Source organism: Palaemon carinicauda, chromosome 45, assembly GCF_036898095.1.
Source record: "Palaemon carinicauda isolate YSFRI2023 chromosome 45, ASM3689809v2, whole genome shotgun sequence".
In the NCBI taxonomy this organism is placed as follows: domain Eukaryota; kingdom Metazoa; phylum Arthropoda; class Malacostraca; order Decapoda; family Palaemonidae; genus Palaemon; species Palaemon carinicauda.
This window is the reverse complement of record NC_090769.1, coordinates 18,905,778-18,918,016: the sequence shown is the minus strand read 5'-3', so window position 1 is coordinate 18,918,016 and position 12,239 is coordinate 18,905,778. Positions and strand designations below refer to the sequence as shown.

The 12,239-nt window shown below is 34.2% G+C and overlaps 1 protein-coding gene across 3 annotated transcripts in view; it reads left to right on the top strand.

Moving 5' to 3' along the window:
- The window catches only part of LOC137634768 (zinc transporter ZIP6-like), a 136,430-nt gene that overhangs the window by 120,449 nt on the left and 3,742 nt on the right, over nt 1-12,239 (top strand). For 2 of the 3 annotated variants that reach the window (XM_068367295.1, XM_068367296.1), the window contains exons 4-11: nt 362-635; nt 5,694-5,869; nt 6,564-6,749; nt 6,899-7,034; nt 7,250-7,521; nt 7,675-7,822; nt 8,415-8,570; nt 10,301-10,488. In XM_068367295.1, the coding sequence (XP_068223396.1) occupies nt 362-635; nt 5,694-5,869; nt 6,564-6,749; nt 6,899-7,034; nt 7,250-7,521; nt 7,675-7,822; nt 8,415-8,570; nt 10,301-10,488 (1,536 nt within the window). The remainder of the gene's footprint in view (nt 1-361; nt 636-5,693; nt 5,870-6,563; nt 6,750-6,898; nt 7,035-7,249; nt 7,522-7,674; nt 7,823-8,414; nt 8,571-10,300; nt 10,489-12,239) is intronic. The other variant, XM_068367297.1, reaches the window with a different exon arrangement.

Below are 12,239 nucleotides of genomic sequence, written 5' to 3'. Positions count from 1 at the left end.
ATAAATTGCATATTTATATTTCTCTTATCATGTATTGAATTATTTGCAACTTTATTCATTGTTTGATTACTTTCCCCTGCTCAGCATGAAGAAGTAAAAATAATTCTTAAATTAATGATTAAATTAGTTTTCTTATCCAATTTAACTGACCAATTCCTTTCTTTTGCAGTGTGGAGGACTCAGCATTAAGTAAAAATAATTCTTAAATTAATGATTAAATTAGTTTTCTTATCCAATTTAACTGACCAATTCCTTTATTTTGCAGTGTGGAGGACTCAGCATTAAGTAAAAATAATTCTTAAATTAATGATTAAATTAGTTTTCTTATCCAATTTAACTGACCAATTCCTTTCTTTTGCAGTGTGGAGGACTAGAAGTAATCCTACAAGATTCTGGAGTATCTTTGGGCGATTCAATCTCAGCCAGGGCTTTCCTGTCGCTGTGTCCGGGTGTGATCAACTATCTAGACTCCTGCCCCTCCGTCACCATGGATGACCATCACGACCATCACCACGAAGAAGCCGCAGAAGGGAAGGTGGACACCAGCACCCACTTCGTTGGGCATGATCACATGCACGACCATGACCCTCACTCCCACGACATGGATGCTGCTTCGGGATACTCGGCAGGTGCAGGCAAGAATCGTCTGGATAGTAGTAGTAGTTGTAGTAGTAGTAGTAGTAGTAGTTGTAGTAGTAGTAGTAGTAGTAGTAGTAGTTGTAGTAGTAGTAGTAGTATAAGGTTTTAGGATTTTATTTTTATTCGTAGATGACTTGACAGGTTTGGTTCTGTTGATACACTTTTAGTGGTTACATTAATGATTATTTTGGATGACTATTATGCATTAGGAATAGTTATTATCGATCGTCCGTTGCTAGTCTACTGCAGGACAAAGGCCTCAGACATTCCCTTGAACACGCGTCTTCTTATTCTTAGATGTCTTAACAGGTTTGGTTCTGTTGATATACTTTTAGTGGTTACATTAATGATTATTTTGGATGACAATAATGCAGTAGGAATAGAGTCATTATCATCCGTTGCTAGTCTACTGCAGGACAAAGGCCTCAGACATTCCCTTGAACACGCGTCTTCTTATTCTTAGATGTCTTAACAGGTTTGGTTCTGTTGATATACTTTTAGTGGTTACATTAATGATTATTTTGGATGACAATTATGCATTAGGAATAGTTATTATCAATCATCCGTTGCTAGTCTACTGCAGGACAAAGGCCTCAGACATTCCCTTGAACACGCGTCTGTGTATGGTCTTTCTGTGCCAGTCTATACCAGCAAATTTTCTTATCTAGTTAATCCATTGTCTTCTCTCGCTTCCCCTGCTTCATGTGCAATCTCTTGAGACCCATTCCATTATTCTTCTTGTCCAGCCATCATCCATTCACTATCGATTCTCATATGTCCTGCTCATGTCCATTTCTTTTCCTTACACGTAAGAATAATTGCTCTTGCATCCATGTTGCTCTTTTTCTGTCTCTTAAGTGTTAAGCCTATCGTTATTCTTTCCATGGCTGTTTGAGTTCTAACTAGTTTATGTTCTAATTCTTTAGTAGGGCTCCAAGAAGTATCTGATGCAAAATTTAATACTGTTAGTAATAGTAGTAACTGTTAAATGTAATAGTTGTAGCAACTGCTGTTCTTGATGCTTTTTCTTTTACTGTTGTAGTCATAATGTAGTTCTTGTTAATGATGTAATAGAAGCCAGTGTATCTATTTGATGATGTTGCAGAAATAATTGTATGGAGCATAGTTGTGGTTAGAGTAGTAGTTTTAACTTATGCAGTAGAAGTAACCAGTTGTGAAAATTGGGTGTATAATTTGTCAAAAGTGTGCCCGTGATCAGATTTTTTAAAGTGGGATTAGTTGTTGAAACACTGTGATTGGTAATTGTAAAAATTAGAGGTCAGTAGTAAAAGGTTGGATTGGTAGCTGTCAATAATGTTTATTAGTCACTTTGTGAAAAAGACTGACAGGACAATAATCAGTTCACTTGACAATATTATGGTGTGAATTATCCTGAAAGACTGAAATTTGTTGTTAAAAGTGCGTGGATAGTTGTAAGAAAAGGGTGTTATTAGTTGCTAACAAAAAAGTGATATGTTGTTAAAAAAATTATGAGATGGTGGTTGCCTTTTCAGAAATGTGTGGTGTGCTATTTTGAGAATAGCATTAGTTGTTAGCAGACTTGTAGATATCTGTTGTCAAATGTGATTTGTAGTATGCTGATGGCATTATGTAGGCTTGTCAGTTATAAATGAGTGATTAGTTACTGATTATGTTTTTTGTTGCTCTAAAAAGTGTATGATCAGATATACAAATATGAAAAAGTGCTTATTTGATGACATTGGTTTCATTTCTTTCGTCTTCAAAAGGACCAGTTCTTTGATAGGAAATTCTTAACAGTCCTGTCTAATACCTTACATAGATTACAATATCACCCTGAGTCCTTAACCCACTTTAATCTCTCTCTCTCTCTCTCTCTCTCTCTCTCTCTCGCTCTCTCTCTCTCGTACAGAGAGGTAATTGTCGAGTAATGTTATGAGCAGCAGTGTAAAATGCTCATCATTGTGAGCAGAAGGATGCCATTAATAATACATTGACCGATTGTAGTATTTAGGGATCATCAGATTTAATTCATTCCAACATCTTTTTAGAAACCACTTCAGTTTCTTAGATTTATGAATAGACCGAGTGCTTTGCACTCGTCGTTTTTTGACAAGGAACCACTTACCTTTTTAGTTTTATATCAAAGCAAGACAGGACATCAGTGTTTTTGTCAAAATAGGGGCATTCATCGTTCAGGATGTAATATCTCTTTTAGGATATAATATCCCTGGATTGTTTTATCTCTAAAATGTTTTTATTGCTCCTCATCTCCTTTCCAATACAAAACTATTCTAATCTATAATAACATGTACCTATTGTACAGAACTATTTTCATCTTGAAGCATCCAACACAGAAAATCCAAAAGATCCTTGATAGTGTTGATCGTCAAAACACATCAGAAATTTACTTTACTGTTCAAACAAGGGCATAGTGGCATGGGGCAAACTTGCTACATATGGTTTTCCCTTGTCAGTAAACTCATTTCCAGCATTTTATCAAACAGATTCACATATTCATTCCTCTTGATGATGCAACACCTCTCCTCTTCTTTGGTAGTACTTATGGAAGTGTAGACCCAAAATGTTTTTAAAGAATGCTGAATTTTTAGCTCCTAAGTTGTCTATTATTTTCGCAAGTTAGCAAGAAGAGGTTCTTTTAGCACTTGTTGGAGAATGGGCAATGTAAAGTCTTTTGGCAAAACGTCTAAATATGTATGCTGGAGGGAGTAATCTGTTCCCTAGTTTGTAATTTGGCTTTCATAAAGGCCTTGGAGCATGTGATGCCCTTCTTACAATCTCCAATGCTGTACATGAATCCCTAGATTGTGGTCAGGAAGTTTGTATGATTGGTCTTGATTTTATTGTTGCCTTTGACTGTGTTAATCACGAGGCCCTATGTAATATCTAGTGTAACTCTTGAGTGGTGTTCTTGGCACATTACTTTTCGTGCTATATTTTCATCATAGGTGGTTTGGCCTAGAAAAAAAAGTTCATTACTTGTGCAGATGATGCTTCTGTACTCTCTTTGCATCAATTCCATTTCCTGAATGTAGATATGGTGTTGCTGAATCCATTAATAGAGATCTAGCAAAATTAATGTATAGTGCATATTATGGGGCATGAAGTTGAATGCTAACAAAACTCAAAGTATGATTGTAAGTACGTGGGTCGAGGACAGTGGCTCCTGAACATCCAGATTTTCAGCATTGATAAAGTTTCTTTTGCTCTATATGACTTTAAAATTTCAGTTGTGGTGCTCGATAGCAAATTCACTTTTGAGAAATAAATTCGGTCTGTTCCTTCTTCAATAGCTCAAGAATTGGCTTATTGAGTGAAGAAGTGTTTTAGTTCCCTCATACTGCCTTGTTTCAAGTATTGTTCTTCTGTCTAGTCTTCAGATGCTGAATCTCATCTTACTTTATTAGACAAGAACTTGCTGTATATCAAGTTTTTTATACCTGATCTAGATATTAATTCTGGCATTGTCATTCAGTTACTTCTTTGTGTATGTTACACAAGATTTTTCATAACTTACCATCCTTTGAATTCAGACCTTCCCAGACAGTACCATCTCGAACCTTATACTAGGTACGCAGTTAATTCTAACAGCCATGCCTTTTCCATCATAAGGCTCGATACTACAAAGTATGTTCAGCTATGTCCAGATTATGGAATGATCTTCCGAATCGGACAGTTGAATTGTTGGAACTTCCGAAGGTCAAACTTGCAGCGAATGCTATCTGTTGAACAGGCTGATATAACTCTTCATAATTTATATATGACAGATCTGTTTTAATGTTGTTACTGATCTTAAAATATTCTGTATTAATTATTCATTACTTCTAATGTAGTTTGTTAATTTCCTTATTTCCTTTCCTCACTGGGTTGCTTTTGCCTGTTGGAGCCCATGGTCTTATAACATTCTGCTTTTCCAAATTGGGTTATAGCTTAGCTGGTAATATTACATAATAATAATAATAGTAGTGTTGTTCAGTTTTCTCTTCTTTTACCCAATTTTTTGCCTTGTCAGTAACTTTTAGCCCACTTTCCTCTGCATGTAATATTGTTTTGTTTGATTCAAAACTCCATAATTCTCCTCTTCTTTATCATCTTGTGTCGTTCTCACTCATACTAGAATTATTCTTCCTCAGTATATTTATTTCAAGAGAGGTTTGTTTTTCTGTGCATTATGGAGATATTCAGGCATCCAGATATTGTAATGGTTTTGAAGACTACAGAATGAAATACAGAGTATCCCAACTCTTAAGAAATGGAATTGAAATGAGAGCTTGGTAATTAATTCCCTTTGTAACCTACCAACACACATCCTTTTGATCATGGTTTTCGAGATGTTAGAGATAGATAGGACTCAAGTTTTACAAACTCTGTGGTAAGGCCTTGTCTTAACATTAATGACAATTTGATAGATGGTCCACAAAATTTGATGCATTAACTGAGACTCGCAAATTATTTTCAATGATGATTTTTGTACAGTTTCGTTTTTATGAATTGACTACGTAATGATTGTCAGAAAAGGTATAAAGTTTGCATCAGCGAAGTACAATCATAAAAGGCTATCAACCAGTGGTGACAGCCTTCTAAGTGACTACACATTGATATTTCTTAAAAAAGATGGGATATATTTACTATCATACCGTGAATACATTTAGGGCATTCAGGTCACTTCTTCATTTAATAAATCATACTTGCCGAATGCTGTATAAGATTAAAAGTCTAGTTAGGAGATTCGTGAATTTTATGATCATTTAAACAGTAGAACATCCTCTAGTTACAGTATTGTAGGCTACAGTAAACTGTCATTGGATAAAACAGAATAGAGGGTTGACAGATCCTACTTCTTGTAGCTTTTGACGATGCAAATAGCATGGTAATTTTTTTTATGTAATATTGATTATAATGGAAAATTAGCGAGGAGGGTTTTATTTTTTTTATTTTGAGGTCGAGAAGTTGGATCATCAGAAATGATACTACTATACAGTACTACTATTTAATATTATCTGATGATGTTTAGAAATAAATTCTAGAGTAAAATTCCTTTCTTTTCATTTCAGACAGCTGGATTGGAGCCATTTTAAGCATGGTTGTGATAGGGTTGGTTGGCCTTGGATGTATTATGCTCATTCCAGCCTTAAAGCGAAGTCAGTACTACGATCAAGTGAATCATTTCTTGTTGGCCCTGGCTGTAGGGACACTTGCGGGTGATGCCTTGATTCATTTATTACCTCATGTAAGATATAATCATATTTTGCTTTTGAGAAGTTTTCTTTAAAGATGTGTTTTGTTATTTCAATTATGTTTAGTTGACTGTTTGCACCCACCACAGTCTAGGATGCTTTTTAAGATGGTCCTTACAGTATATAATCCATAGGATTTTGAATACTGTATTATCCTGTGTGCATAATATCAAGTGATTTAAAGCTTCTATTTAACCTAATCTTGGGTGGGTTAAAAGATGGTCTAATTAAGGATATTAACTTTTTAGGAAAATCTTGGAGACAAACTTATTTTAGATGTCAGAATTTTATTATAACTTACATTTCCAAAAAACATCTCGTGTGTAAATAACTATTGTGTAATGTTAATGTTTTGCACATAGCTTTGTCTCAATATAATCTTAGTTTTCATTTGAAATAGATTGCACTGGTCTCCTGATATGTAATGGGGTAGAAAGATACAGTTTAAGATGCAAATGGATGTGTATTCATGGGGTAGGCAATGCTTTCATTTCTATATTTGAAGAGTATTACTAATTTACTCGATCAGTTACAGTTTTTGAAATACTGTAGGAATAAAATGTACTACTGTACATTAATTACTTGTCTATGAACTAAATTTAGTTGTGTATACAGTATTGTACTATCATTATTTGCATTTTTCTGGTAAGACATTTGCACACTAAGTTTGGGTCTATTTTCTTCCAGGCAATCAGTATGAATGTCCCACTCAATACCAATGTTCATGTTCAGCATGCATTGCTCGGCTTCACAGCTTTGGGAGGGATTATCATATTTTTGTTTCTTGAACGTGGCCATAATCTGTTTTGCGGTGGCCATGGTCATAGCCACAGTCATGGTCATGACCCAGGATTAACTTTGTCAAGGAGTAAGGTATGCTATAAACAGTTTAATTTGGTAAAATTATTATCATTTTGTGTTTGCTCCTGTGTTTATTGATTCCAGTACATGTGCTTACATTCAGCTTGAAGTCTGTTTGCTTCTTGAAGAATATGATTAAATATTTATTTATTTGCTTGTAGGAGGAGATGGATAAAGAGACTGTGGGAACAGCAACCACAATTGAAGAAACCGGAAGTCAAAATGTTGATAAGATAGGAGAGAAACTTTGCAAACATTCCAAACATAATTCCTTTATATATGCAGAAAGCACGATGTGTAAGTATATGCTTATCCTACACTCATTTATTGATGTATAATTTTTATTGCAGTGAATAAGGAACAAAGCTCAAAATATATGGTCTGTCACTCATCACTTATTGGTAACAAGATTCATATTGCAGCTAAATGTAGATATGATTTCTTAAAATATTTGTAATATCTTGCTAGCCATTTTTATATATTAATTGGTTCATTGTTTTTGTATTTCACAGCTTTAGATGCACAAAATTGTTTTGAAGGCTGTAGCTCAAATGTGAGCCCCAGCAGTGATGCAAATGGCAATAATGACTTAGATAGAACAAGATTAGAGGAGCAAATAGCTTCAATACCAGAAAAAGAAGGATTGGTTTCTGCCCTTGAAAATGAGGCTGAAATTACATCCATTGAGAAGCAAGTGGCTAAATTGGTTGAAGAAAAGAAACTTGATTCCTGTTCAGCAGAAAAAGAAAAGTTAGTGACCAGTCCTGATGATAAATCTGAAATGGTAAGTCAATACTGTATTACTGATAGATTTAATTGTTTATATTGTAAAATGTACATTATAATTTTATATGTTGAATGGTTCTATAGCTACTTTTTTTTCCAGTTTCAAATCTATAGGTTGAACTTCTTTTAAAATACAAATGAATTTTTTCAGTGTAGAAAACTATCCCTGAATTTAGACACCCCAAATTCTGGTCGTCATAGAGTTTTGCGGCAGAATAGTAGCAGCTTTAACATGGTATTACAAGAGTATCACGTTGGACACCATGGCCATTCTCATCATGGTCACTCCCATGTTACAGGTAATTGGTTGAAGAATAGAACAATCTAAAGGATTGAAATTACTGTATATCACCATACTGTACTTGTGTTAGAATTATGATAAAGTTTCATTGCATCTTTTTTCCCTATTGACTACAGTACATTAATTTTTTTTATTTTATTTTCCTTAATTTTGTACAAGATACAGAACCCTAAGGCTTTTAGAAAGAACTCTCGAGTGGCTTCTTTTTTTGTGTGTGAAATTTTCATAGAGCATATGTCCCTTATGATCTTGGTCATTATTTTTGTTTTCCTTCCTCGGCCATAAGTTTTATAAGTTACTATAAAGCAATTGCTTTTATTCACCTAAAATGGCTATCTGATTTGAATAATTTAATCAAACGTGTGTTCTGTTTTCAAATAATTGCTTACCCCCTCCCTCTTCCTAATGAAGGCTGCTGTCGAGCACTAGCTACTGCTTCATTGAATACAAATAGCTAGTCTGTCAACTGTCCAAACAGTAATTAAGGGCTCTTAATTCTTCTTTTACTGTAAAGCATGTGAGATAGATTGTAAAAGTTAAACATGACTTAAAAACAGCTTGATTTACTATTTATGTGCTCTTATTGACAGGCCGCAAGGATTCCCTGCGGGCAGTAATCTTGGTTGGTGATGCTATGCACACACTTCTTGATGGAATGGCCATCGGGGCAGCCTTCGGATCAAGTGTTACTGGAGGAGTAGCAACTTCAATTGCTGTTCTTTGCCATGAGCTTCCACACAAAGTTGGTAAGTTTTTTTGTCAGTGGTTCCACACACACACACCTCTTGATGGGCCTTTCATAATTTTAAGTATGCTTATACAAATTAGAAACATGTTACTTTTATTTCTGACTAGTTGGATTCACTTGTCATTGTAATGAAGAAAGGGCCAAATATCTTTGGAATAAAAACAAGAGATGCTTTAAATGTATTGCCAGAAATTCTCCTTTTTACTCCAATTGGATTAAGTGGACTTTTCTTGTTGTGCTTTTCCCTTAACTCTATTACTTCAGATTTATTTACAGTACACTACAGCTTTTTTATAAAATGTTTATTAATTCATCACAAACATGTTTTAATCAGTTAATGAGGTATGTGTGTAAATGAGACGTTTTTGGGTTTGTGTTTGAAACTTGATTAACAGTTATTTTAACCAGTAACTTGTAACATTCTAAGTTACAGAAATTGAAATATAAAAGAAAAGGCCACAAAACAATTCCCTGTACTAGATTCCTAATCGACAAAGCTTGAATTATTTCATTAGATTATTACCATCTAGAATTTCATGTTACCAAAGAGTTATACTAGAGGTCAATAGAGGTTCCACAAGAGATAGCATAAAAGAATAGAATTGAATTCACAATGTTTAGTTTGACCATTCAAATCATTCACTAATTCCAAAGAAAATCTTTATATCTGAATTATTTTTATTTCTATGAATATCAACTGATGTTCATTTGGGTTCTTCTCCAAAAGCCATGTTTAACCCTTTTACCCCCAGGCTATTTGGAAATTTCCAACCCTTAATCCCCAGGGGTTATTTTTTTTTCAAGCACATTTTGCAGTGCATTTTTTTTAAATTGCTCTAACAGCCTTAATTTTTGTCATAGAGAGGTCAGGTTGGTCTCATTCGCTTGGAAAATGTCTGAAGTTTCTCAAAAAAATTATCAAATATATGCAAAAAAAAAAAATTTGAATAGCAGTTTTTTGCAAGAACGTACCAGTACGTCCATGGGGGTAAAGGGATGAGTTTTGTGAAAGGTACCAGTACGTCCTTTGGGGGTAAAACGGTTAAATGACATTTACCAGTAGAATTTTAAGGATTTTAAAATTTTCAAAATTTTGTTTTTTCTTTTCCATCAGCAAATATACCGTAGCCCTTAACATAGGGATAGAGCCCTGTAGTGTCAAGTGATAGGAAGCTCTGGTTGCCACATTAGGAAGTATAGTTTTCTTTTACTATACTCGCTTAGATTGGTTACTTACTGCACTCAATAGGTCTTCCCTTTGCTGCCATGAAAGATTTTTCAATGATTTTTCAGTGTAAAAGTTTTGAGAAATATTTTCTTTAAAAACAATCAGGTAGCCTGTGTAAAATAATAGCTTTTTATTTTGAATGCTTTCATGAGTGTATGTATATTAGATGTGCAACTTTTTAGTTTTTAATTTTTATAACTAAATTATGTGGTGCTCTTTATGTAGTGATTGCTTATGAAATAATAGAGCTATGATTATATGATGCATATCCTGTCGGAAATATCATGATATCTTCAAATTAGCTTAGTCTAGATCACTATAGATGGAAACATTACAGTGACTCGGCTACGAAGACAATTCTCGACAATAGATGTTTCTAAAATCAAAGCATTTTTTATGATTCCTATTTTTTATTATATTTTTTTCCTATATTTCAGGAGTATTCAAGGCTTGTTCAGTTTATACAGTGCAGTTTAATTGGTATTCTTTCTTTAATTTAGGTGACTTCGCACTTCTGTTTGAAATGGGAATGAAGTTGCGTCAGGCTGTGAAAATGATGATGTTGTTGTGGTTGCTAAGTTTGGCGGGACTTGTCATTGGAGTTATGCTTGGCTCTATTCAGACGGCATCCCCTTGGATATATTCTTTTACAGCAGGAGTCTTCATTTATTTGGCTTTGGTTGACCTGGTAAGTATGAAATTATCTAATTCAGTTATTTTGTGCACTTCAAAATATGGATCAGTGGCTATAATTAATCAGGACATGGTTTTCATGCAAATTCAACCATGTATGCAGCGAACCAAATTTTTAATTGCTTTTATCATTGTGGTAAAACCAATTTTAAATATGGCGGAGATTTCCTTTGGTTGGGGAGTGTAATGTCTTGCCTTTCAATATATGTGGTCGAGATTTTCATTGGTTTGGAAGCCACGTGTTTAATCTGTCAACAATACATAATTTCTCCTCTAAATGGAAGTGCAATAATACTCCAAAAATTACATTACTCTTACAAAATAAAAGCCATTGCTTGCTAAACCATCATACTTTGGTACTTGAAGGGTAAGCTGACTCGGTAGCATTTGCATTGGATTAAGAATATGGCACATATTATTGTCTACTTACATTCCTAAAAACATATGCACTGCAAGGAAATGTTTAAAATTTTATTATGCGTTGGAAAAACATACAGTACACTATTATACAACTTTTTGCTCCCACTTTTATTCTTATTATAGTTATACTACGGAGATCAAATGCCCCAAAACTAACAATTCAAACTTTTTCCCGGACATCATAAAAAATTGGGATTTCAAATAATTTGTAGAACTAGTATGGGTCGGAAGACTTAGCCAAGGCAAAAGATGTTTCTTAGACAAAGGCAACTGACTTATTTAACACATTGCTCACACCTAATTCAGACCCGCGTAAAATTGTTCTGTTATCTTTTGTGTTTATCTATTTTAGTGCTTTTAATTTTTATCAGTACTGTACACAATAGCTTTTAAAGAGGTTAGTAGTGTTACTGGTAAGCCTAAATGGAAGGTTTTCAGAACCACTATACTGCAGAACTAAGAAAAAAGATATTGTATTTGGAAAGGTGTTTGAGTGATTGACATTTCATAATACAATACAGTACAGGAAAACCTTCAGCTGTCGTGCATGTTATGTTCCAGAAAACCCTACAATGATGAAAAACTGCAAAGTAGAAATTACTATACAGTATATTTTTTTTATTGTTTTTAATTTGTTTTATGTTTATATATATTTAAGATGTTATAAACTTCCCACACTCTTATAAACAAACGCTTTTTAACCCTTAACTTGATGGTGTACGTGTATTTACGTACATATATGAGCTGTTACATTAATTCATGGCCGACATAAATATGGCCACATACTGTACTGTATTGGCCCTAACTTTTCTCCTTTTTATTATGCTTTTATGTACTGTAATGTATTTTAATCATTTAAACTTTGTGTAAAGAGGGCCAATAATAGAAGTATCCTTGGGTGGGGAACCAATTAATGCTATTTCTTTTCATTCTTATTGGGAAAATTGATTTGGTAATCGAACACAGCTTTAGAACGAATTCTGCTTTAATCTCTTAGGGTATCAATGTAATTGGTTCAACATTTTATAATACTGGACACAATCAAAGGGTTGAGGTACTACTGCTAGAGTTATTGGGTCCTTTGACTGGCTAGACAGTACTACATTGTATCCCTCTCTCTGGTTATGGCTTATTTTTCTTTTGCCTACACATATATCAAATAGTCTGGCCAATTCTTTCCACATTCTTCTCTGTTCTCATACACCTGACAACACTAAGGTTACCAAACAATTCTCCTTCACTCAAGGGGTTAAATACTGCAATGTAATTGTTCAGAGTAAAGGTAGAAGAGACTCTTACTCTCTAGCTATGTTAAGCGGCTCTCCA